The 27,967-nt window shown below is 36.9% G+C and overlaps 2 protein-coding genes across 3 annotated transcripts in view; one reads left to right on the plus strand and one right to left on the minus strand.

The window, feature by feature from the left end:
- The window catches only part of SAV1 (salvador family WW domain containing protein 1), a 29,270-nt gene extending 2,872 nt beyond the window's left edge, over positions 1 to 26,398 (plus strand). Inside the window, exons 2-5 of the mRNA XM_018054365.1 lie at positions 422 to 865; positions 12,915 to 13,185; positions 16,589 to 16,732; positions 24,987 to 26,398. Of these exons, the coding sequence (XP_017909854.1) occupies positions 422 to 865; positions 12,915 to 13,185; positions 16,589 to 16,732; positions 24,987 to 25,188 (1,061 nt within the window). The 3' untranslated portion in view covers positions 25,189 to 26,398. The remainder of the gene's footprint in view (positions 1 to 421; positions 866 to 12,914; positions 13,186 to 16,588; positions 16,733 to 24,986) is intronic.
- ATL1 (atlastin GTPase 1) overlaps positions 27,001 to 27,967 on the minus strand; it is an 86,208-nt gene continuing 85,241 nt past the window's right edge. For both annotated transcript variants that reach the window (XM_018054364.1, XM_005685638.3), the window contains one exon: positions 27,001 to 27,836. In XM_018054364.1, coding sequence (XP_017909853.1) covers positions 27,726 to 27,836 — 111 coding nt within the window. In that variant the 3' untranslated portion in view covers positions 27,001 to 27,725. The remainder of the gene's footprint in view (positions 27,837 to 27,967) is intronic.

Consider the following 27,967-nt stretch of genomic DNA (forward strand, 5'->3'; position numbering starts at 1 on the left):
TGTGTTTTACTTAAAGAAGAGTTTGGGAATGAAGTACAGTCTGCAAAACAAACTAATGTTAAATTATGCTGGTAACTGTATTCATTTGTTAGATTGTTTACTATTTTTATACATTTATTCATGAGCATTAATATGTATTTTGTAGTTAAACTTACTGATGTTTCATTATATTATGTTTGGTAGTATGCAGAATATGTTTGAATCTGGTAGAGCATACTTATAACACATTCATACAAATTATAAATTCATTTGAGTGGGAATATGGCAGTCAGCCTCAATTTAAAATACCCAGATACTTTGCTAAAGTTTCTGATTGTGTTTTTAGTCCACTGAAATTTTTCATTTTGGGGTAAGATGTAAATAAACAACTTTGGAAAAGCATATTACTTACTAGTCATTTTATTCTTTTGTTTTATTATAGATCTTATGCCTTCTTTTATCCGGCACGGTCCAACAATTCCAAGACGAACTGATATCTGTCTTCCAGATTCAAGCGCTAATGCCTTTTCAGCTTCTGGAGATGGAATAGTTTCAAGAAACCATAGTTTCCTTAGAACTCCAGTTCAAAGAACACCTCATGAAATGATGAGAAGAGAAAGCAACAGATTATCTGCACCTTCTTACCTTGCGAGGAGTCTAGCAGATGTCCCTAGGGAATATGGCTCTTCTCAGTCATTTTTAACAGAAGTTAACTTTGCTCCCGAAAATGGAGACTCTGGTTCCCGATATTATTATTCAGATAATTATTTTGATGGTCAGAGGAGGCGCCCACTTGGAGATCGTGGACATGAAGACTATAGGTATTATGAATACAACCATGATCTCTTCCAAAGAATGCCACAGAATCAGGGGAGGCATGCTTCAGGTAACTTAAAATATAAATATGGCATTAGTTTGTATATTTAGATTTATTAACACTTCATTCAGGTGATGTTGTTTTCTGGATTTTCTTGGAAAGCCAACAGATACTCTTAGAGAACTACTACTCTGTTCTGCTAGTCTTGCTAAATCAGCTTGCAAATAATTACTCACCTGCACTGAGGGAAAGAATTTTATGTCCCTTAACTCATCTATTTAACTTACTTTATAAAAGCTGGGTACATATCTGAAGGCTATCTAGGCAGTAGGAACTTTGAAAACTTAGAGATTTTAATGTCTGTAGTTGGATTGACTCTAGGTTTAGATTTGGTAAATGGGATGGTTAGGATTTCAGAGAAACTGGACTTAAACCTGGGAAAGCAAAGGCAAATAGGAAGAATTGGGCATGGTAGGTGATACCATGGGCAACTGCATCATAGCTTAGCTAGAACTTGGTCTGTTTTGTTTTTAACAGACCTGTTTTTGTAGTTAAATAATTATTTCCCAGGTTTAAAAAGGCTGATTGTCAAATGGTTGATTGTGTGTTGTGTCCTTTTGTTCTTTTTGCAATGGGGAAAAATATTTTCCATATAATTTTTTAAACTCTGCTTTCTGTATTTGCTGACTTTGGGACATAGTACAAGGAGCAGAAGAGAGAGGTAAAATGCACAGTTCAACTTTATTCCTAAAGTACTAGGTTACACTCGGTAAACTGAAGCAAGCTGAAAAATCAAACTTTTTCATCTGATTTTTTTCCCTAATAAGTTGTAGGCTTTACAGTTTGACAGGATAAAAATAAAAAATATCTGATACATTTACACCTCATTCATTTGGCATTAATGTTTATATGTCTAGTATTTTCCCTTTTGGTATCTTTGTTCTGATAACCTTAATTGGGAGAACAAAACCCATATATGCCAAATGATCACAGGTGAGTTAGTTGTTGCACTTTGTGTAAGGGGAGTCAGAAGAGAGATCAGCATAGGCTAGAATGCATAGAGAATCGTTCGTGGAAGAGGTGGGATCTGAGCTGTTTTCTTTGAGCTTGGACTTCAGATTGACAGGAGACATAGAAAGGACATTGTAGGTGAAAAATAATGAAAACAGCAGATACGTAAATCCAGGGAACTGTGTAGTTCTGTCTAGTTTGAAGAAATAAGTTGGAATAAGTTTGAATAAGGTGGAAAAGAGATTAGTGATGCAACAGCAGGCTATACAATTTAAACTCAGGTCAAGCAGAAGCCTTTGCAGATTTCAAAAGGACGAGATTTTAATTTTATGAAAGCAGTGTTTAAATATTAGTTTACTAGTTGTGCTTGGAATAGATTGCTAGAGGAAAGAGGACCTCAGGTACCAGTGGTGTTATAGACGAAGTACAAACTTATGATGCATTTGAAGGAAAAATGAGATTTAATTACAAGTTTAGGAGAAAATAAATCACGTAAATTTTGAAAATTGAAGAATAGTCTGGAAAAGGTGGCAAGAGCAGCTTATTTTGTGAAAGCTGACATTCAAGTCTCATTGGGATACTGAAGAGGAGAGGTTTTCTAGACATAGAAATACTGCAATGAAAATAGGTGAGTACCTTTCTTGTTTTTAAGGTGCTTCTAGGTTAAAGGATTGACAGTTGCATACTTCAGTGTTTATTTTGGCTATTTCTAATATCCACATTCAGAAAACTAAGTCATGGCATCCAGTCCCATCACTTCATGGCAAATAGATGGGGAAACAATGGAAACAGTGAGTGGAGTGACTTTTATTTTTGGGGGCTCCAAAATCACTGCAGATGGTGACTGTAGGAATGAAATTAAAAGACACTTGCTCCTTGGAAGGAAAGCTATGACCAATCTAGACAGCATATTAAAAAGCAGAGACATTACTTTGCCAACAAAGGTCTGTCTAGTCAAAGCTATGGTTTTCCCACTAGTCATGTTTGGATATGAGAGTTGGACTGTAAAGAAAGCTGAGTGCCGAAGAATTGATGCTTTTGAACTGTGGTATTGGAGAAGACTCTTGAGCATCCCTTGGACTGCAAAGAGATCCAACCAGTCCATCCTAAAGGAAATCAGTCCTGGGTGTTCATTGGAAGGACTGATGTTGAAGCTTAAACTCCAATACTTTGGCCACCTGATGCAAAGAACTGACTCATTTGAAAAGACCCTGATGTTGGGAAAGATTGAAGGCAGGAGGAGAAGGGGACGACAGAGGATGAGATGGTTGGCATCACTGACTCGATGGACATGAGTTTGAGTAAGCTCCAGGAGTTGTTGATGGACAGGGAGGCCTGGCGTGCTGCATGCAGTCCATGGGATTGCAAAGAGTTAGACACGACTGAGTGACTGAACTGAACTGAATATCGTGTAATTTTTAACCTTAGAAATAGTTGGAGTTTTAAAAATAAAGTTTATTTTTATAAATTTTTTTAAAGTAATACCTGCTTGTTATAAGAAATTTGCAAAATGCAGAAAAGTAAAGGTAAAGCACTCATGATACCTGAGGTTCTTTATATTTATTTTGTTCATCTTTTTGCATGACATTCTTTTTGTTTTTTAAACAGTGTTGTGATTATACCCAATACAGTTTAGTATACCTGCTTTTTTACTTGAATGAGTTTCTTAATGTTAAGCACTATTTATGTGGCATTTCAGTGCCCTGTAATTTTCCATTTGGTGCATGTCTTATGGTTAATATTTTAATTATTTGCACTGGATGTCAGTTGCACCATGATAACTCTTAATTTGTGGCATGTGAGATCTAGGTCCCTGATCAAGGATTGACCCTGATCCTCTGCCTTGGGAGTCTTGGCCACTAAACCATCAGGGAAGTCCCAGTATTTTGAATGTTAGTGAGGACCTGACCTAGTCTGGGATCATTTGGAAAGGGGAGAAGTGGGACAAATCTGTATTGAATGGCCTTGGCCACTGATGGTTATTGACGGATGAAGGGAAAAAGAAAAGAGTCAGATAGGATTAGCAAAGCACCTGGCTATATAGGAGGTGCTGTAAAAATAGATGGTTGAATAAGTGAATGGATTTACAAATTTCAAGTCTGTACTGAAAATAGCTTATAACAATCAATTTGTCATTAATAAAGATTGTTGTTCACATTTACCTTTCCCATATCTATTTACCTTTCCTATATATATTTATGTTGCACACATCACCTATAGCTCATGACACTTTTATGCCTAAAGTGTGAAGAAATTAATGATACCAAGTTAAAATCTGATACCAATTTAAAATATTTTAAAATACTGAAAAGTATTGAGTAAATACTGTAAAGACTAAATTTCTACTGATCCCATCTTAGGATCCTTCTTATGCAATCTGATACGGTCCTTATAATTTTAATGACGGACTTTAAAACAACTTTTCCCAATTATATTTTAGAAATGAATAAAAGTTAATTGGATATTTTTTCAAATTAAATAATGTTATTTAAAAAAAGATTTGTATTAATTGCAGCAGTGGTACATGCTTAAGAAATTTCACTTAAACATTAATTTATACCAGGGCAATAAGATTAATATTATACCTTTCAGAGATAAAAATGGTACTACTTTGCAGGATTCTCTTAAGTGGCAGGGGAGGATTAATAACCAATTATTAACCAAATAGAAAAGCCTAATAGCTGTCTTTTCCAGAGGGAAAAAGTCTGAATATGACACAGTAGCTGGAAATTTCTTGAATTCATCTTGAAAAGACTTGAAACTTAACTGTATTTTCATATGCTAGAGAGAGTTCAAGAAATTTGAATGAATGCAAAGGAGAAAGTAAGTTTGCGGGAGAGTAAGGATGTGTTCTAGACAGGTTTATTTTCACAGGTGTTAAATTTTGGTTGCTGTTACTAATGTAATAAGTGTAAAAAAGGTATGGAAGAGGAGTTCTGTGACGTGACCATCTGAGCCACCATGGAAGCCCTGAGAGTAGTAATTCCTGCCCATTAGTTATTAAACTTTTAGGAAACACCTTGTCTCAAGGGTTCATTTCATCTTATTGTAGTTAGCAGAAGTACAGAGAAACAAGTTGTATAATATCTTAAAGGGTTTTAGGGCCAGGATGTTCTACATTTAGCTGTGAAATTTGACCTTTAACATTTTGGCCTACATACCAGTCAGGCAGTTACCGTATGTGCCAAAGAAAGAAATTCTGCTGTTAACAGGAAGTCTTTAGTTGGAATACTAAAGGCAAATTGAATTCCTTTGCTTTGTGCCTAAATAATTTAGTTCTATGCAATTTTAAGTATCAAACTTTTAAATATTATTTTTAAAGACAGCTAAAGAAATCAAGTTATAAACATCCAATTAAAAAGGTCCAGGCTTTACCAAACAAAATACTGGAGTTGTGTTTACTCCAGGAAATGCATAATTATTAGTTAACCCTAATCTTCTTTTGAGGATGTGGTAATAATCCTTAGGGGCACAGTTTTAGTTATTTGGAGAAGAGGAAAAAGGCAGTTGGCTTTGTTTAATCCGTATAATTTCTTATCAACATCTTGATTATAACATGGAATGTAATGTTTAGTATTATCTTGGAGCTCGTAACCTTCATTAGGATTCCAGATTCCATTTTTTGTAACCACTTTAGCATTGCTGCTGCTACTAAGTCACTTCAATTGTGTCCGACTCTGTGTGACCCCATAGACGGCAGCCCGCCAGGCTCCCCCTTCCCTGGGATTCTCCAGGCAAGAACACTGGAGTGGGCTGCCATTTCCTTCTCCAATGCATGAAAGTGAAAAGTGAAAGTGAAGTCGCTCAGTCTGTCCGATTCTTCTGCAGCCTACCAGGCTCCTCCATCTATGGGATTTTACAGGCAAGAGTACTGGAATGGGGTGCCATTGCCTTCTCCGACTTTAGCATTAGGAAGCTAGAATTTTTGAGCTTGTCTGTAAGGGCAGATCTTTTAGATATCTGCCCAGTTGTGTGACGTTAAGTTCTTTGGAGGGATATCTAGTGAAAGCTTTGTGGAGAGACAAAGTAATAATTTATCTGTGTCCTTGGGAAGTTATGTATTTAGCTTATTCATGTTTTAGTTTATATAAATGGAAGGTGCTTGTGCAATTTATTCCTATGAATAAAAATTAAAGATTATGAATTCACTTTTTTCTCAGACTAATTGAAATTATGGAGAACTATTTTTTTTTCTTATAGCTCAGAAACAAGTTCAGAATTACAGATTACATTTTCTTTTACTAGCAACAGTCATATTTTTCTTTGAAGAATTACGGTTGATCTTTTGTGGTATGGTTATGTGGTAGGTAAGAGATTTGTCATTTGACCTAATACCATCTGTATGGCCTTTGGTAACGTAACTTACTTGAACCTTCGTTTCCTTGTCTGTAAATTGATAATCATACCTCTGCCTCAGAGAGCTGATTGAGTTTGAAATAGTACATATGGAAAAGGCGAGGGACAGAGTAGACATTCATAATCGGTAGTTCATGTGTTTGGTAAGAATGTTATACGCTCTTCTATGCTTTTTCCAGATTTGGCATATTTGGTTATTGAAGTTTCAGCCTTCTCTCTGAATTTAAGAGTGGAGGTCTGGTATGTTAGAGCTTGAAATAGCTTTTTTTAAAAATGTCTGGTAGACTTATTACTAAGATCCAGGGGATCTTCAGAAAGATCCCCTGGAGAAGGAAATGGCAACCCACTCTAGTATTCTTGCCTGAAAAATCCCATGAACACAGGAGACTGGTGGGCTACAATTCAAGGGTGACAAAGTCTGGACATGACTGAGTGACTAAGCAGACTTCTTATGGATTTCCAGGTGGCTCAGTGGTTAAGAATCTGCCTGCCAGTGCATGAGATGCAGGAGACATGGGTTCAATCCCTGGGTCAGATCCCCTGGAGTAGAAAATGGCAACCCACTCCGGTATTCTTGCCTGAAAAATCCCATGGACAGAGGAGCCTGGCAGGCTATAGTCCATGGGGTCACAAAGACTTGGATGCAACTGAGCACAGGCACAGAGCTACAGATATTGCTGATAACGTTTTATGTTGTAGATAGGTGCTGTCCAGTCCTTTTATCCTGTACATTCATCTCCCAATAGGTTTTATAGAATTATGCAAACAATAGTTTGAAAAAACTTTGGTGCATATGGCAGCTTCAGAAAGTAGTAGTGGGGGTTTGTCATGAAACTAAAACTGTTTATAGGTAGTTCCTAAAAGGTTAGGAATGATGGTTTCACATGGTATTGGTAAAGCTGATGAGCCTATTTGGGACTTTATGGACTTTGTGGCTCCCTTATCAACCTGTCAAGGTTTAGTTCCTGGACACAAGTTTTATAGGGAGGTCTTTGTGTTTCTTCTAAATATGAATTTCAAGTTTATCATAGTTTAAAATCTGGTTTTTGGTACCTACTGTTGTTTACATGTAACAGTGCATGTGTTTCTAGATTTAGGCAAATTCAGTATATAGAAATTAGGATTGACTGAATTAAAAAAACTGTCAGACTTTAATACTCTCTAAGCCTGTATGGTTTTTAATTACTATAATAGCTTTTTGTTTTTAATGCATCATTTAGAAATCTATTTATATAGTTCTCTCTCTATATATATAAAATATGTTATATATACATATTATATAGTTCCATGGGGACCTCTTTTGGGTCATAATGTTATGATTCTTATCAATAACTCAATTTGAATACATTGAATTAACTTTGTTGTTGTTGTTAAGTCACTAAGTTGTGTCCCACTCTTTTATGACCCCATGAACTGCAGCATACTAGGCTTCCTTGTCCTTCATTATCTCTTGGCATTTGCTCAAACCCATGTCCGTTACGTTGATGATGCCATCCAACCATCTCATCCTCTATCACCCCTTTTTCCTCCTGCCCTCAGTCTTTCCCAGCATCAGGGTCTTTTCCAATGAGTCTATAATTCTTTCTAAAAATTGCCATCCTTGGTTGTGACTAGTACTACAGCATCTTTAGTGATGGAAATTTGTGAAAGTGTAAAGCTATTGCATGCTTAAACAGCATGATTGTAGATATTTCCTATGTGCATGCATGTCTTTAATACGTTGGCTTATTTGTTTTCTGTTTAAATATTTTCTCTTTAAGTACTGAACTTGCTTAAGCTACACTTACTAAATGTCCAATTGGAAATGGCAGAAGCCAAAGTCAGCTTCACCAGAAGGCTTGTTAGCTTTGTTTTGTCTTATAGTCACCATATGTTTTAGAAATAAATGACTTTCTTCCCAAAGGGTGCTCAGCAAGAGTGATTTTGTTTTCTTTCTTGCATTTTCCTTTCTGCCAGAGTACTTCATAGGCGATGTTACGTATTCTGTTGCATCAGATCCAGAGACACATAATGACTGATTTCTCTTTTTGTGATGTTAGAATTGATCATGGGATCAGATGCCATCCCAATTCATCCATCATGATATTGTCTGTCAGCTTTTCATCTAGTGATTTGGAAGCCAGTATTGATTATTGGCTAGATCCATATTTCATTAGCTGTTGCAAGTAGTGATATTCTAATGTTGTCATTTCTTTATTAGTTGGAATTCTGTAAAGAAGACTTTTATAGTGAAGAACTTTTCTTAATTATTTGGTTTCCTTTGTTAGTATTTTGGGTATTCATATAAGACAGGATATATGCTGGACCTTTCCCTTTATTTACTGTTTTTCAGAATAATTGCCTAACTGCCTCCAGAGGTAACCAATAAGTTTTTCTTTTTAGTGTCTTCATGAATCAAGAATTTTTAAGAAATAAAATGACACGTTTTACTTGAGTTTCATGAGTTTTCTCATTAGTGCTCATTTTCTGTCACAGGACCCAGTGCAGAGTACCCATCACATTTAGTTGTCATGTCTCCTTAATGTTTTTTGGTCTAGAACAACTTCCTAGTCTTTTCTTGTTCTTCAGGACCTTGACAAGTTTTGAGAAATACTTGTCAGATGTTTTTGTTGACTCTCAATTTGCATTTTGTCTGATGTTTTTCTCATGATTAGACTGGGTGTATTGGTTTATGAAAAGAATACCAGAGGTGAAGTGTCTTCATCATATCGTATAAAGGAGATACATGATCTCTTTATGACATTATTGGTGATGTTAACCTTAAGCACTTGGTTGAGAGTTGCCAGGTTTCTTACTCTAACGAACACTACATGTTTTTTCTTCCAGTTTTTGTCTTCATCATTCTTTCCCTAAGCACACCTATTATCTCTGTTTTTTTTTTAACATCTGTGTTTTGGGGGCTCTTGTTTTTCTTCTTTTTGCTCTTCTTTCAGGGAGGTGATTGCTTCATTCATTTTTCAATTTATGGCAGTGGCAGAATATATAATTTCATTTTTTTCTCTGCTTTGGCTCAACATTTTTTTGAATGTTCTTTTTAATCAGTTTTGCACTTTTTTGCCTCTTCAATTTTTCTTACAGAAATTGATGTTATGCTGTCCTTATTATATGTTATTGAACAATTTGGGTTTTTCTCTGCCAATTATTTGAAATTGGCTGCTGTAGTTGCTAGAGAGGTTAAAAAAAAAGGGATTGAGTAGGGAAAAGGAAAAGTTACCAGGCTAGTGTGTTGGGCTAAGTAGTTTTTCACAGTACTCTGTTCTTATTTCCACTTCTTTCTTTACTGTTCTTCTACCCCATCTGCTTTTGGCAGTCTTGGTATATATATATTAGATCTAGGGATTTTACCTCTCTTTTTTTTTTTTTTTTTGAAATACAGTTGATTTACAATATTGTGTTGATTTCAGGAGTATAGCATAGTAATTTGTTTTTTGCAGTTGTGTTCCATTATAGGTTATTACAAGATCCTGGGTATGACTCCCTGTTGTTATTGTTGTTGTTTAGCCACTAAGTCATGTCTGACTCTTTTGTGACCCTTAGACTGTAGCCCTTCAGGCTTCTCTGTCCATGGGATTTCCCAGGCAAGAATTCCTGGAGTGAATTGCCATTTCCTTCTCTAGGGGATCTTCCCAATCCAGGAACTGAACCCATGTCTCCTGCATTGGCAGGCGGATTCTTTACCACGGAGCCATAATTTGCTGTGCTATATATAGTAAATCCTTCTTGCTCGTCTATTTTATGTATAATAATTTGTGTCTGTTAATCCCATACTCCTAATTTTTCCCTCCTCTCCCTTTTTGGTAAACATAAGTTTGTTTTCTATGTTTGTGGGTCTGTTTTGGTTTTTGTGTGTAGATTCATTTGTGTTATTTTTTAGATTCCACAAATAAATGACATCATATAGTATTTGTCTTTCTCTTTCTGACTGACTTCGCTAAGCATAGTATTCTCTAGGTCCATCCATATGTTGCTGTAATTGGAAATATTTCATTCTTTTTTGGGTTAAATAACATTCCATTGTGTGTGTTTTATACATGTATACATGCCTTATTTATGTACACATATATATATGTATACACACACACACCATATCTTTTTAGGCCAGTTGTCTTTTGATGGACACTTGGGTTGCTTCCATGTTGAGTATTATAAATAGTGCTCCTATGAACATTGTGGTGCTTGTATCTTTTCCAGTTAGAGTTTTCCTCTTTTCCAGGTATATGCCCAGGAATGGGATTACTGGATCATATGGCAACTATATTTTTATTTTTTTAAGGAACTTCCATACTGTTTTCCTTAGTGGCTGTGTCAGTTTACAGTCCCAGCAGTGTAAGAGAGTTAGTTCCCTTTTCTCCACATACTTTCCAGCACTTACTATTTATGGACTTCAAAATGATGATTCTGGCCAGTGTGAATTGATACCTCATTGTACTTTTGATTTGCATTTCTCTAATAATGCCGAAGAATTGATGCTTTTGAACTGTGGTGTTGGAGAAGACTCTTGAGAGTCCCTTGGACTGCAAGGAGATCCAACCAGTCCATTCTGAAGGAGATCAGCCCTGGAATTTCTTTGGAAGGAATGATGCTAAAGCTGAAACTCCAGTACTTTGGCCACCTCATGCGAAGAGTTGACTCATTGGAAAAGACTCTGATGCTGGGAGGGATTGGAGGCAGGAGGAGAAGGGAACGGCAGGATGAGATGGCTGGATGGCGTCACTGACTCAATGGATGTGGGTCTGAGTGAACTCTTGGAGTTGGTGATGGACAGGCCTGACATGCTGTGATCCATGGGGTTGCAAAGGGTCGGACACGACTGAGCGACTGAACTGAACAATTAGCGATATTGAGCATCTTTTCATGTGCCTGTTGGCCATCTGAATGTCTTTTTGGAGAAATGTCTATTTAGGTCTTCTGTCCATTTTTTGGTTGGGTGGGTTGTTTTAATACTGAGTTGTATCCATTGTTCATATGTTTTGGATATTAACCCCTTGTTGATTGCAGCACTTGCAAATATTTTCTGTTCTGTGGGGTTATTTTCATTGTGTTCATGATTTCCTTTGCTGTGCAAAAAGCTTTCAAGTTTGATTAGGTCCCATTTACTTTTGCTTTTATTTATTTATTTATTTTTTGGCTTTAGGAGACTGAGCTAAGAAAATACTGCTACAACTTGTGTTGAAGAATGTATTGCCTATTTTATCTCCTGGAGTTTTATAGTGTTACATGCGAAACTGATGGTGGGTGAGGCTGGTCCTGAGGCTAGTACCAGCCCACTGGTGGCTGGAGCCAGGTTCTGATGCCGCTGCTGGGGATTCCAGGACTAGTGCTTGTATACTGGTGTGTGGGCCTGAGTCCTAGACCCTCTGGAGGACAGAGATGTGTCGTGACGAGACTCAGGGCACAAGAGGCCTGCTGGTGAGTGGGGCTGTGCCCCAGCTGGGCTACTTGCTTGACTTGGCCTGAGGTGTCCCAGTACTGGTGCCCATAGACTGGTGGGCACGGCCAGGTCCTTTTGCTAATAAGTTAAAAGGAAGATTCCAAAATGACACTTGCCAGCACCAGTGGCCTTGAGATAGAGCAAACTCCTGAAACATCTGCCACAAGTGTCTGTGTCCCCAGTTTCCTCCTGCCTCTCTGGGAGGCTCTCCAAAATTAGCTGGTGGGTCTGACCCATGCTCCTTTCAAATTATTGTTTCTGTCCTGGGTCCCAGAGGGTGTGAGATTTTGTATGCACCATTTAAGAGTAGAGTCTTTATTTCTTACAGCCCACTGGTTCACCTGAAAGAGAGCACTGCTGGCCTACAAAGCCAGAAGTTCTGGGGACTTGTCTTCCTGGTGAGGAAACCCAATGTGGGATTCAGATCTCTTGCCCCTTGGGGAGAATCTCTACAGTTACAGTTATTCTCCTGTTTGTGGGTTGCTCACCTGGGGCAAGGATTTGACTATTTTGCATTTCCACCTTTCCTTCCCATCTTGTTGTGGTTCCTTCTTTATATTTTTAGTTGTAGAAGATCTTTTCTGCTGGATTCTGGTTGTTCTCATCAGTAGTTGCTCTGTAAATATTAGTTGTATTTTTGGTGTGCCCATGGGAGATGAGTTCAGCGTCTCCCTGCTCCACCATCTTGACCACATCCATTTCATTTCTTTCATCAGTGTTTTGTAGTTGTCAGCGTACAGAGCAATTTTTTATTAGATTGATATGTAAATATTTAAAGTTTTGGAGCTATTATAAGTGGTATAATTTGTTTTCCGTTATTAATATAAAAATATTTAATTTATTTTGTATGTTTACCTTATACTTGGTAAAATTCCTTAATAGTTTTATGGTACATCCAGATTATTGTTTTTTTAGCCGTACTATTTTTAAGAAATTACAAACTAGGAATAGTTTTACAAGTTCATTTTTGCTGTTTTAGATGAAATGTCAAATCTTAACTCTTGAATGAGATGAATTTTTCTTTTCCTCACTTTCCTTTAGCAGTATACATGCTTAATTAGCTTTATTAGTAATTAAATGTTTGTATGGTCTGGTGATGGAAGCATCAACCAAAAGAGCCTAATTTCATAGATTCTAGTTTTTTTTCTCCTTTTGTAATTAAATAACAGTAACATTGACTAGTTTTAAGAAAAATTTTATTTGTAATGGTAAAAATCATGGTTTTTAATGGGAGAGTATAATTTGGATAGTTTGGAGTTTTTTATATAGTGTATCTTTTAGCTATAATCATTGTTCTGTCTCTTCTCTTTTTCCTCTCAGGTATTGGGAGAGTTGCTGCTACATCATTAGGAAATTTAGCTAACCATGGTTCTGAAGATTTACCCCTTCCTCCTGGCTGGTCTGTGGACTGGACAATGAGAGGGAGGAAATATTACATAGATCACAACACAAATACAACTCATTGGAGCCATCCTCTTGAGCGAGAAGGACTTCCTCCAGGATGGGAACGAGTTGAGTCATCAGAATTTGGAACCTATTATGTAGATCACACAAATAAAAAGGCTCAATATAGGCATCCTTGTGCTCCAAGGTAGAGTATTGACTATTTTAACCCTTTTGTTTGGAGATTGTCTAATGTTAGATTTTGAACTTACATTTTCATCAGAGAGAAAAGTGTCCTGATGTTTGATTTAAAACTTTATCTTTCACAGCTTCTGGATTTATGTTTAGTAATGAATGACTTTAATAACTAAAAAACTTTTTAAATAAACCTTAAAAACAGGATCAATATTCTTATGATTAGGTTCTGTTTTAATATGCCAGAATGTTTTTATTAAAGATACCCAGAGATTGAAATAAATAAAATACTCATCTTTTTACATTTAAATTTCTTTAAAAGTACAGACCTACCTTTGAATGTATAGAATATACTTTTGAATTATAATGATGTCTTGTTGTTTATTCAGTTTACAGATATTTTATGTTCTGTTTCTTAACTGTTGCCAGGTAAGAAAGCAAAAATTGAAACTATACAGAACATCTCAGATCTGTTTGATAAATATAGCCAGTGATCTTTTGGGTTATTCTGACTGATGCTGGCCTAATCAGTAGATGTCACTGATAGCCAGACTTCTAGCCTTTGAATTCTGTAGCCAGTTGTCAGATATGGCTGTTGAGCACTTGAAATATGATTAATGCAAGTTGAAATGCATTATACATGTAAATTACAGACTGGATTTCAAAGTACATAAAATGTTCAGTAATGACATTGTAAATGTTTGCAGTTAACGACATTGAGCTCTTAAGAACTGAGCCGTAAAATTAAAAATGGGTAGAATATCATCAGCATGTTGATAGCTGTTGCTTAGTATCATTTAGCATAGCACAGATGTTTGGTTAGAGCATACTTTTGCATTTTTTAGAACCATTATAATTATTTTGAAAATAACATTTTAATATTATCACCCAGAAAACTAAGCTTTCTCATTATTGTGTTGTTTTAATCATTTTACATGTTTGGATTTATTAATTCAGCTTTGAAAAGCAGGTTTTTTCCAGTGATTCCATTTAGTGGCACTCACTCAGGGTTTATTGAACAAGTGAAGTTGTTGTCCCTTCAGAAGAGCCGGATTCACCACTCTGCATTCGCTGGGCTCTGGCCCCTCTGCCTGCTCTCCCCACCTTCTCAGGCAGGCTGCTGCTACTCCCCTTAGCTTCCATTTTCAGGCCTGTGACATGGGGATGATTTGTCAGTTGTCCCTCCCACCTGATCACAATTCTTACCCAAGGGCAGGGATGAGTCCCACTTAATTACTGCTGTGTCTCCAGCACCAAACACGAAATTCACACAGGTGGATGTTTGTTGAATGAATAAGTGATAGAAAATGATAGAAATGCTCCCCCTTCCCTGCCAAAAACAAAAAGACAGCAAAATGTGGTTACAGTTTGATGTCACCGAATGGCAGACTTTCTGGTCCATAGAAAAGTTTGAGTGTATAGTGAGCTTAGTTTTCTGTTTGTCATCATTAATCTTATATTGTAGAATTTAATAGTTTACAAAGCAGTTTTACAGTTTGCCTTTCTCAGCAGCTCTGTAGACTTTAAAAAAGAGAGAGTAAACATCTTTAATCTCAGATAGGTAGTATTAGTAGCTATTTGATTGTCTGCGTTATGCTAATCCTTATACATAACTCTTTATTATACTAGGCCATTTAATCCTTAGAACAGTCATCTGTGGTATGAATTTATTCCAGTTTTACAAATCAGGAGGCTAAAGTTTAGAGAAGAGAAGCAGTATTCGTCTACATTCATACAACTTGTAACTTCAAAGCCTCAGTTCTTTCCAACTTATGTTCTTTCCTGTCCAACTGTGCTATCAAGGAATATTTCACTTTGCACCCATTTATGAAAGAGTTGAAGATAAAATGCAGTACCACTTGCACATTGATCTTTAAATTGTTGCTGTTAAGTCGCTTCAGTCGTGTCCAACTCTGTGCGACCTTATAGACGGCAGTCCACCAGGCTCCCCTGTCCCTGGGATTCTCCAGGCAAGAACACTGGAGTGGGTTGCCATTACTACAGTGTAATCCAATACTTACACTTGAGTCCTAGTTTAGTACTGGAATGACCTTTTCTGATATACACATAAACGTTTATGTTTGGAGGTAGGCTCTTCCAGTTTTGTCTCCAAGTCTGGAATAGGCCTGTTTGCTCTCTCAGAATTCAGTCTTTGACCTTCAAGTGGTTCCTTGAACCTTCAAGCTTTCCTTAGCATTTTCCCATGAACAGCTCTCACCCCACCTTGCTGTTCTCCCTCCTTCCCCCAGCAAATATAGGCTGTTAGAAATAATTGAAAATGTGGTCTTTTTTATTTTAAAGTCTCTGATTTAAAACAGGCTCTAATCAGCTCTAACTCCCTGTGCTCTTGTAAGGTTGTAAAAGTGGAAAGGAAGTGGTATAGTTAGGTGGATAGTTCAAGCACAGTACTCATTACTATTTTAACATCTATTCCATACCCCCTTTCAACTTAAAGGAGAAAGAAAATATCCATTCTTACTTTGAGAAAAATTATCACCTTTTCCAATATAAATTTATAGCTAATTGCTTAGTTATTACTAAAATTTATGAATCTAGTTTTAAGCCTCCTTATAAAGGTTATAACTTAGCTCTGAATTTTTTTATAGCCTCCTTTGAAGTTGCCCTTAAAAAGAATAACTATCAGCCAGAAGAAACCTCTTAAAAATATGTAAATATTAGCCTTGGTTCAGTTTAGTCAGTTGTGTCCGACTGTTTGAGACCCCGTGAACTGCAGCATGCCAGGCCTCCCTGTCCATCACCAACTCCTGGAGTTCACACAAACTCCTGTCCATTGAGTCGGTGATGCCATCCAGCCATCTCATCCTCTGTCGTCCCCTTCTCCTCCTGCCCCCAATCCCTCCCAGCATCAGAGTCTTTTCCAATGAATCAACTCTTCGCATGAGGTGGCCAAAATATTGGAGTTTCAGCTTTAGCATCAGTCCTTCCAAAGAACACCCGGACCAATCTCCTTTAGAATGGACTGGTTGGATCTCCTTGCAGTCCAAGGGACTCTCAAGAGTCTTCTCCAACACCACAGTTCAAAAGCATCAATTCTGTGGCGCTCAGCCTTCTTCACAGTCCAACTTTCACATCCATACATGACCACTGGAAAAACCATAGCCTTGACTAGATGGACCTTTGTTGACAGAGTAATGTCTCTGCTTTCGAATATGCTATCTAGGTTGGTCATAACTTTCCTTCCAAGAAGTAAGCATCTTTTAATTTCTCTGTATATCACTAATGACCTATAAGTTTCCAAGAGAAGGTGAATTTTACTTCCCCTGTGTATAGTTTAAAAAAAAAAAAAGGTGGTAGAAGTTTGGGCAAGAGGCACTTTGAAAAACAAATAGTATTCTTAATACTTCTTGTTTTATTTAGGGCCATTATCCTAATGAACGTTGATTCTATTTTCTTAGTGTACCTCGGTATGATCAACCTCCTCCTGTTACATACCAGCCACAGCAAACCGAAAGAAATCAGTCCCTTCTGGTACCTGCAAATCCTTATCATACTGCAGAAATTCCTGACTGGCTTCAGGTTTATGCTCGAGCCCCTGTGAAGTAAGTGAATTTACAGCACAGATTTTTGTTGTGGGGTGAGTGGAAGGCTGAAGGGAGTCTCTGGGCTGCTTAAACCATACAGCACTGTGTTTTTTTCTCAGTGATATTGGGCTTTTATTTAAAAAATAGATATCACAGCTTATTAAGTTTAAAAGTCAGTGATGACAAATAGAAGTTTTACAAACATTTATTGCATCTTCACTTACTGTTAATGTGCAGACCTAGGCTGTTACATAGAGATGCAGTGAAAAGCTTCCATTCTCATATGGGTTGGATAACTTGGAAATAAGTGATAAAATGCCTTGTGATAAAGGAAGGACCTGGGTAAGTCCTAGGTACATAGGTGAAACCAAGCAGGACACAAGGGTGGTGAGGAAATATTGTGTGTGGTGACTCAGGTTCTGGGATGCGATGATATGTGTTCACTGATACCTTAGCTTTGTTACTCTGGGAAGGGTGCTTAACTTGGTTTTGTCCTCTGTTAATTGGAGATAGTAATAGTATCTACTCTTAAGGTTATTAAGTATTCAGTGAAATAATGCATCTAAAATATGTGTTACAGTGTCTTGCACATTAAAAGAACTGTTAGTAAATGATGACTGTTACTTTTGCACTAAAGGTATAGGATAGTGGTTAAGATCAGTCAGGAAGGAAACTATCTAGAAGGAAAGTGTGATTTCTGTCTCCACTACCTAATAACTGAGTGGCCTTGGGCAAGTTACTGAACTTAGTTCTAAGTGTTTTTGCTCTACTGAAACATAGGGGATAGTAATTTTATCTACCTTATGCAAAATGGTACAGCAGCTGACTTGAGTAAGCCTTAGTAGTAGTTTATCATTATTATGAGTGAGCAAGGAAAGCTGGCCCCAGAAGGAAAATATATGGGGCTAGTTTTTAAAGATGGCTATGAGTTTGCTAGGTTCATTGAGGATATTTGTTGGATAGTAAGCAATGTTCAGGGCTTCCCAGGTGGTGCAGTGGTAAAGAATCTGCCTGCTGATGCAGGAGATGCAAGATATGTGGGTTCAATCCCTGGGTCAGAAAGATCCCCTGGAGGAGGGCATAGCAACCCATTCCAGTGTTCTTGCGGGAAAATTCCATGGACAGAGAAGCCTAATGGGCTATGGTCCATGGAGTCCCAAAGACTCGGACGTGACTGAAGTGACTGAGCACACGAGGCACTGTTCAATATCAGTTCAGTTCAGTCTGTCAGTCGTGTCTGATTCTTTGCGACCCCATGAATCACAGCACACCAGGCCTCCCTGTCCATCACCATCTCCCGGAGTTCACTCAGACTCACATCCATCGAGTCAGTGATGCCATCCAGCCATCTCATCCTCTGTCGTCCCCTTTTCCTCCTGCCCCCAATCCCTCCCAGCATCAGAGTCTTTTCCAATGAGTCAGCTCTTCGCATGAGGTAGTCAAAATACTGGAGTTTCAGCTTTAGCATCATTCCTTCCAAAGAAAACCCAGGGCTGATCTCCTTCAGAATGGACTGATTGGATCTCCTTGCAGTCCAAGGGACTCTGAAGAGTCTTCTCCAACACCACAGTTCAAAAGCATCAATTCTTTGGCGCTCAGCTTTCTTCACAGTGCAACTCTCACATCCATACATGACCACAGGAAAAACCATAGCCTTGACTAGATGGACCTTTGTTGGCAAAGTAATGTCTCTGCTTTTCAATATGCTATCCAGGTTGGTCATAACTTTTCTTCCAAGGAGTAAGCATCTTTTAATCTCATGGCTGCAATCACCATCTGCAGTGATTTTGGAGCCCAGAAAAATAAAGTCAGCCACTGTTTCCACTGTTTCTCCATCTATTTGCCATGAAGTGATGGGACTGGATGCCATGATCTTAGTTTTCTGAATGTTGAGTTTTAAGCCAACTTTCCCACTCTCCTCTTTCACTTTGATCAAGAAGCTCTTTAGTTCTTCTTTGCTTTCTGCTATAAGGGTAGTGTCATCTGCATATCTGAGGTTATTGATATTTTTCCCAGCAATCTTGATTCCAGCTTGTGCTTCCTCCAGCCCAGTGTTTCTCATGATGTACTCTGCATATAACAAGCAGGGTGACAATATACAGCCTTGACGTACTCCTTTTCCTATTTGGAACCAGTCTGTTGTTTCATGTCCAGTTCTAACTGTGGCTTCCTGACCTGCATACAGATTTCTCAGGAGGCAGGTCAGGTGGTCTGGTATTCCCATCTCTCTCAGAATTTTCCGCAGTTTATTGTGATCCGCACAGTCAACGGCTTTGGCATAGTCAATAAAGCAGAAATAGATGTTTTTCTGGAACTCTCTTGCTTTTTCAATGATCCAGTGGATGTTAGCAATTTGATCTCTGGTTCCTCTGCCTTTTCTAAAACCAGCTTGAACTCTGCAAGTTCACGGTTCACGTACTGCCGAAGCCTGGCTTGGAGAATTTTGAGCATTACTTTACTAGTGTGTGAGATGAGTGCAATTGTGTGGTAGTTTGAGCATTCTTTAGCATTGCCTTTCTTTGGGATTGGAATGAAAACTGACCTTTTCCAGTCCTGTGGCCACTGCTGAGTTTTCCAAATTTGTTGGCATATTGAGTGCAGCACTTTACAGCATCATCTTTCAGGATTTGAAATAGTTCAACTGGAATTCCATCACTTCCACTAGCTTTGGTCATAGTGATGCTTCCTAAAGGCCCACTTGACTTCACATTCCCAGATGTCTGGCTCTAGGTGAGTGATCACACCATGGTGATTATCTGGGTCATGAAGATCTTTTTTGTACAGTACTTTTGTGTATTCTTGCCACCTCTTCTTAATATCTTCTCCTTCTGTTAGGTCCCTACTATTTCTGTCCTTTATTGAGCCCGTCTTTGCATGAAATGTTCCCTTGGTATCTCTTAATTTTCTTGAAGAGATCTCTAGTCTTCCCCATTCTATTGTTTTAATCTATTTCTTTGCATTGATCGTTGAGGAAGGCTTTCTTATCCCTCCTTGCTATTCTTTGGAACTCTGCATTCAAATGGGTATATCTTTCCTATTCCCCTTTGCTTTTTACCTCCCTTCTTTTCACAGCTATTTGTAAGGCCTCTTCAGACAACCATTTTGCTTTTTTGCATTTCTTTTTCTTGTGGATGGTCTTGATTCCTGTCTCCTGTACAGTGTCACGAACCTCCATCTAAATAGTTCATCAGGCACTCTATCAGATCTAGTCCCTTAAATGTAGTTCTCACTTCCACTGTATAGTCATAAGGGATTTGATTTAGGTCATACCTGAATGGTCTAGTGGTTTTCTCCACTTTATCTAATTTCAGTATGAATTTGGCAATAAGGAGTTCATGATCTGAGCCACAGTCAGCTCCTGGTCTTGTTTTTGCTGACTGTATAGAGCTTCTCCATCTTTGGCTACAAAGAAATAATCAGTCTGATTTCGCTGTCAACCATCTGGTGATGTCCATGTGAGAGTCTTCTCTTGTGTTGTTGGGAGAGGGTGTTTGCTATGACCAGTGCAGTCTCTTGGCAGAACTCTATTAGCCTTTGCCCTGCTTCATTCTGTACTCCAAAGCCAAATTTGCCTGTTACCCCAGGTGATTCTTGACTTCCTACTTTTGCATTCCAGTCCTCTATAATGAAAAGGACATCGTTTTTGGGTATTAGTTCTAGAAGGTCTTGTAGATCTTCATAGAACTGTTCAACTTTAGCTTCTTCAAGTGTTACTGGTTGGGGTGGTCATTTACTATGAATTATTTATTTTTGGCCAACATAAACATTCCCTTACATCCATTTCAGCCTTCTCAGTTTGTAAATTCATGGCTGTTGATATGTGGCCTGATGCAGAGGTAAGATGATATTTCAAGGTTTTGGTCTAAAAGGATCATTTTTCCCTCCATAAGTCAAATTTATGCCTTGTTAAGTGTAATTTTTAAATAGGTTCTAGTTATAGATATTATTCTACAAAGTATAAACAGTGTTTGTCAGAAGTCTGGTTTTCAATTGATTTGAAATTCTGTAGACGTTTATCCATAGAAGTTAAGGTTTGGTGTCTGAGCTCACCTCCAGAAGCCTCTTTATCTTATAATCCATATAGTGTAGGAATGGGATGAGGAGAGATAGCAGACTTGTCTTCCCCTTTTCCCTCTCTTCTTTCAGTCTTGAAGGCACTTGATCTACTTCTGTGTATAGCTTTTGTTCATATGCTGATCCTAAGTCATATATAACTTGAACATATATTTCTGTTTCCATAAGTTTGGAAGAATATATGCCTGTTGACATTTGTTGTTTCTGGGAGCTGATAAGATTGAGCAGGGTTATTCTTTCTATATTGTTATTTCTGCTCTATAGCAATTGTTAGAAATAACTAAAAAGCTTTCCTTTTGAGGGGAAAAAGATAGTACTGAAATGGAATGCTTTGGTTCTTATGAAAAAAAAAAAAAAAAAAAAAAAAAACGAAAAAAAAGACTTCCAAAGGTTATAGTCTCTTTCAACTCTGGTTCTTTGAACTAGCTATAAAACTATAGGAAATTAACCACTTAAATTTTTTTCAAATAGATCAGAACTTTCCCAGAATGGGCCAGTGAGAAGAGTTTATTTATAAGTACTGTTTAAGCAGTAAAGGAGCAAGTACTCGTTTACTGCTTAAAACAAGAGGTCTGTGCGAGACAGCAAAAGAGACGCAGATGTACAGAACAGACTTTTTGACTCTGTGGGAGAGGGAGAGGGCGGGATGATTTGGGAGAATGGCATTGAAACATGTATAGTATCATATAAGAAACGAATCGCCAGTCTAGGTTCGATGCGGGATACAGGATGCTTCGGCTTGGTGCACTGGGATAACCCAGAGGGATCGTATGGGAAGGGAGGTGGGAAGGGGGTTCAGGAGTGGGAACTTATGTACACCCGTGGTGGATTCATGTTGATGTATGGCAAAACCAATACAGTATTGTAAAGTAAAAAAAGAAAAAAAAAAAGAAAAAAGAATAAAAAACAAACAAGAGGTCTAGAAACCTTTTAGTTGATACTAAATTTTTGTCTCTGAAGAGGATTAGAAGTGGTTAATATTGTCTGTCAACAAAAGGTGAGTTGTTATCTATGAATTAGATAATAGAGAATCAATTACTTATCTCATCCAAGAGGTTTTAGCCAAAAAATTAGCTTGTTTCTGCTTCTTGTTTAACAAACAATGGACATCATCTAGCTTTCTAAAGTGCTTTAATTCTATCTCTAACAGTAACTTACCAAAGTAATGTTTGTATATACTTCTAGCACTGGCTTAGAACAGATAATATTCTAATTATTTATTGGTTTTAGTAAAGTTAGGTTTCTAAGTTTGATCATAGAAGTCTGTAATTTATCACATAATTGTCAGCAAGCTGAACTATAGGAGAATATTAAAATATTTCATCTTTAACAGGAAAAAGAACATCAGGAACATGTTTACTTTCCATTATTCCTCACATGCCCCCACCCCTCTGCCCCCTACCGCCCCCCCACCACCCCAGTCCCCTAGTTTGTGGCACAGACTCTATTTTATTCCTGTGTCTATGATCCTGCATGTCACTGTTGACTCACTTCTGGGTATAGGAGGAAAGGCAGAGTGGGTGTACTGTAACATAAGACAGGCACAGGGAACTTGGGCTATATACCATACCTGGGGCCTGGAATAGCAGTACTTTTTGGGCTCCTGAAGGCAGCATCCACTGGAGTGTGAACAAGGCTTTTTGGTAGCATTACAGCAATTGCTGTTTGTGTATAGGTTATTTATAGTACTGTTTGAATAGAATACTGATGTAGGTAAAATATCGCAAAAGAAAAGGATACTGGAATAGTTTACATACTGTTTTCTGAATGATTTACCTGTACAGAGTATAGTGGCCAAAAGTTAAACTGAAGCAGGTTATTTGGCTCATTAAGAATAGGAATTACATACATTTTTTTTTTCTTTAAAAAATTAAATAGCAGGCATAGGCAGAGGGAAGTCACTATACAGAAACAGCAGGGTCAAGGATTTGAAATGGAAACGGACAGATTGCATACTTTTATCATTTATGGTTTTCCTTAGAGTGCTTTTTCCTCTTCCCAGAGTATTTTCACTAAATACTCTGATTTTCTTGCTTCTACACAAAATCCTATTGTTGATGCCAAATACTGTGACTGGGAAGTCAGAAAGTTATCTGAAGCTTTTTTCTTTATAAAAACTTGAATGTGTATACAGAATGATGATGTTTAGTTGCAAAATTGGGTCTGACTCTTTTACGACTCCATAGACTATAGCCTTGGAGAAGACAATGGCACCCCACTCCAGCCTGGTAGGCTGCAGTCCATGGGGTCTCGAAGAGTCGGACACGACTGAGCGACTTCACTTTCACTTTTCACTTTCATGTATTGGAGAAGGAAATGGCAACCCACTCCAGTGTTCTTGCCTGGAGAATCCCAGGGACGGAGGAGCCTGGTGGGCTGCTGTCTCTGGGATCAGAGTCGGACACGACTGAAGTGAGTTAGCAGCAGACTATAGCCTGCCAGGCTCTTCTGTCCATTGGATTTCCTAGACAAGAGTATTTAAGTGGGTTGCCGTTTCCTTCTCCAGGGTATCTTCCCAACCCAGGGATCAAACCCACACTGCCTCCATTGGCAGGTGGGTCCTTTACCACTGAGCCACGAGGGAAGCCCAAACATGTCTTAAAAACAAGTTTGATATTTTCTAATATTACCATATTTATTCTTCTCCCTTCTTTTTCTTGCTATAAAGTATCCAGATGATAAATGAGCTTTATCATGCTTATAGTTCACCTGGCATAAATTTAAGCATCTTGAATCAGTAGACATTGCTGAAATGCCCCTTAGCTATGAAATTCAGACTTCAGGAGATTAAGGGGTTTTGTTGTTGTTGTTAGGCATTATGAATTTGTTTCAAACAAATAAGTAAAATCTTAAGCTGCATGAATGGCAGAGGTTCTAGGAAACACCTTACAACTGTTTCTTCATGGAGACTCCATATTTTTTGTAGTATTTCTCCAGTTTGGCAAATAGCTGGCAAATAGTTTCTTCATGGAGACTCAGTATTTTTTGTAGTATGTCTCCCAATTTGGCCAACAGTTGGAGTTTCCCTCTAAAGAGAATATAAAGCTTTCTGCTAAGTTTATCTGTTAGTAAATTTGCAGTGCTCTTAAGTTAATTAAATTAATAAATTTGGGGTCCAAACTATGTTTACCTTGTGATTTTGTGCTTCTGGTATTCTGGTACACATATAGGTATATGCCTTGCTCTAGTTCAAGTTCTTTTTCTGGTCTCAGTAGGTATTAATCATTCACAACTATTACTCTCATACATCTTGGTCCCTATAGTTTTCTACCTTTCTGATCTTTTAGTCACTGAACAAGTTTGCAATATATATATATATATATATATATATATATACACACACACACATGTATATACATACACACCTCTTTAGGTTTCAAATAAGATGATTGGATTAGAATGCTGTCTTCAGGTCCCTTTCAATGCAAAGTGTAAATTACCACTTTAGTAGATTATTGTATACTTCGTCTCAGTATGTGATGTACTTACCATTGAAAAGGGACTAAAGCCCTCTGAAATGTATATAAATGTAAAGTTACATGAGTCCATTCCCATATCGTGCAGTCTTCTACAGTCTTTATTCTTATTCTGAAAAGAGCTGTTGTTTCCTTTGGGCTTGAGTTTTTCTGTTTCTTGTTGTCTGTAATAGTGTATACTCAGCCTCAGGATTACGCAGCCCACAAATGATGATTCCTTTTCATTTGTTTACCTGTTTAGTTCCTTGTTTGCTGCAGTGAACAGTATACCTCAAAAAGCTTTATCAACACTAAGGACACAGATGATCTTGCCTATTTTTTTGTATTGTTCTTTGAGGGACAGTGTGGTCTAAAGTATGCTTACCTTCCTGACAGTTAACTTTGGATGAACTTAAGAACAGCATGAAATGTGTTCTTCAAAATTACAGAACGACAGTGATTTGAAATCAGTGTTCACTGTTACCTAGTGTTAATATTAGAATAACTGATATATAAGATGAACAAAATAGATATTTTAAGATTGAAATGAAGTAATATTAGCAGATTTTTCCTCTTCCTAAAAAAGTGTATTTAACTAGCAGATAATAACTTGGTTATTTAATCGAAGTTTATGGTTTATTAATTATAGTAAAATTGATACTTATAAAATAGACCAGTTTACTAATATAAATATATATTTATGTATATGGTTTGAACATGTGTCTGATTGTGTTTTAAAACAGATATGACCACATTCTGAAGTGGGAACTCTTTCAACTGGCTGACCTGGACACATACCAGGGAATGCTAAAGTTGCTTTTCATGAAAGAACTGGAACAGATTGTTAAAATGTATGAAGCCTACAGACAGGCTCTTCTCACAGAGTTGGAAAATCGTAAGCAGAGACAGCAGTGGTATGCCCAGCAACATGGCAAGAATTTTTAAGTTAATTTTTTAAAAACAAAATTTAAGTTTTATAAGGGCTTTAAAATATTTTCACAGATTAAAAAACTGCAAATACTTTGGTTAATAAAGGCAGCTTACTTTTTGGAAATTATAAAATTCTAATTTTACATGTATTTTGTTATTAAAAATATTATTTTATTGAGAAAAAAATGAGTTTATCATTTTAAGGGCCAACAGTGACACTCTAAATTCTGTATATCTGAAAACTGCTTTGCATATTCTTGATGGAGACAAATGTCATTTAACCAGATATTAAATAGGAAATGATCAGTTGGTAAACTGTCACAATAGTAGTACCTTTCTATAGAAAACAGAAAGAGATAATGTATGCAGTATTTAAAAAGTGTGTTTACTGCTGTAGTATGGAATATTGTCTGGAATTGGATGGTTTAAATATTACCATTGTGTAGTTCAAAACAAAACAGGACTTGGAACCTTTATTGTGATACATTTTTATATATAATATATAGGGTTACTCCTCTTCTCTGCCCCCAGCTGTAAAGAACTGTTTTAAAACATGTTGGGAAAATATTTTTTTGGTATGAAAGGGTGAAGGACCTGTAATATTTCAGGGATAAATTTAGGTAAAAGGCTCCAGCCTGTGTGGGAAAGTTGTGTACCGTACTCCAGAGTTGCTAATGTTACTTCCTTCCTTTGGGCCAAGGCTCTTACGGCATTTAGTAACATGGTTCTGATAAGACTGAAGTCGCTTCCCAACAGCATAGCACGTTGCCATCCTAAACGACTGGGTTGAACTGCCAAAAATGACAATCAGGGACTCATTAAGAAATCTTGGTCATTAAATTGACTTTATCTATTTTTTAATCTTCTAAGAGTTTGTCACAGAACTTTAAAAGCTGGCATTTTCCTCCCAACTTATTTGCCTTTTGGTTTAGTAGTTATTAAGACACTGTTCATAACTAGCATAGTACATTTGACTGCAGGCAAATTTATGGCACAGCTAGCCTATAAATCTCTACAATTCTGTGAATTTCAACACTTGTTGAAATAGCTGTTCAGTTATATTTACATGTGTTATAAATATGTAAATAAATTTTTAGTTTAGGTAATCTTTCAAAATATAAAGTACTCATTAGATATCAATGGATATGAATTATTGATAAAATGTTGAAAATGTTAAATGTTTGATTTTATATAACAAGCTTATTAAATATATTTTTGTGGAAACAAAATGTGTTGCCTTTGAGTCCATGTTTTATGCATAATGCTTACAAAGATCCTACCTTTCCATTCAGCAGGCCCATAGGCAAAGGAAGCAGAATGAAAGGGGTATCCAAAAATGAAAATAGGCCAGTGGAATTTTTTCAGTGGGAAAAGTTATTTCGCAGGTCACGTGATCAAACTTTGCTAAGATGTGAGCTTAAATATCTTATGAACTCTCACATACTTTTCCATCTTTACTCTTTACTTAATATTACCATTTCATTTAACTAAAGCTTAGCTGTTTCTAAGAAAGTTATCCATTATTCTGTTTTAAGAACTCCTGGATAAGAGGCATTACTTTTTCTTTTTTTCTTTCATTACTGCACATTTTTATCCTCTAAAAAGTATGAAATTCCACTACAGATTTTAGTAATTAGAAATACAATATAGAATCACTGGTTTAAAAGAACTGGAAGGTAGCTAAAAGGGATCAGCCATACATATGTTAAAATGAGAAGCTAAATCTGTAATGGTGTCAACATTTAAGAAAATGCATTTTGAATCTAAAAAAGAGATAGAAACTTTTCCTCTTCTGTATCAGCACCTCCCAAACATTTCCAAATTCAGTTGTTTTTAATCTTAGGAACCAGAGTAAACTTTAATAATAGTTCACATGTTAAAAGAATAAACCTATGATGAATACATATCTTTGTGTACCAAATGAAAAAATATACAATGCAGTGAAACTCAAATACATATACAAAGTGATTTTTTTTTGTGCATTTTTGATCAAGGTTTATATTCTATATTAAACAATATAAAAGAAGCAATATATAGTTTCTGATAAAGCAACTGAAAAGCTCTCTTAGATGTCTTTTATAATAAAAGCTAATGGTATATGTAAGATGGTATAGGTTGAATCAAGCCTATTGAGCTATGTTTTAACAAATGCCTATGTGAAATAATTTAAAAATTCTTCTGTAGAAATTAAATGAGCATATCCAAATGTGGAGTAATATTACTACATGGTTTAACTATAACCCAGTAGTAGTATTTAGTAAATTCAAGCAGAACACATGTACCTTTATCATAAATAGACAAATTCTTTAAATTATAATAGCATATTTGAAGACAAAATCAAGAAACTATACATGTTAACAAATGATATAACCATGCATACATATATCTGCTTATTAAACACTGAAGTAAAAGAACTAAGCTGTTGTGCAGTCTTCAGAGGTGCTTGGTATTTTACTCTGTTCTGATGGAAGCACTTTGTATGTTTGCATGGAAACGTAAAACAATATTTAATTGACAATTCGGTCATGCACCTGTACTTTTTAAATTTGGGGTTACATTTTCTTCTTTTCTGATTGTTCAGTAGATTCTGACTTTGGTGCAGGAAAAGCTTGATGATACAGATGTCTGTGGGTTGCTGCTGCACTGTAAAGCTTGTATAAAGCCTAGAAATAAAATAATCAAGATTACTTTTTTAAAATAATAAAACATTTTATTAAATACACAGATATAAATTTTTTCCTTTTAGTGTAATTTATGGTACTATATAAAATTTAGCATGCTAAATTTGGAATCC

Source organism: Capra hircus, chromosome 10 (genome assembly GCF_001704415.2).
Source record: "Capra hircus breed San Clemente chromosome 10, ASM170441v1, whole genome shotgun sequence".
Lineage (NCBI taxonomy): Eukaryota > Metazoa > Chordata > Mammalia > Artiodactyla > Bovidae > Capra > Capra hircus.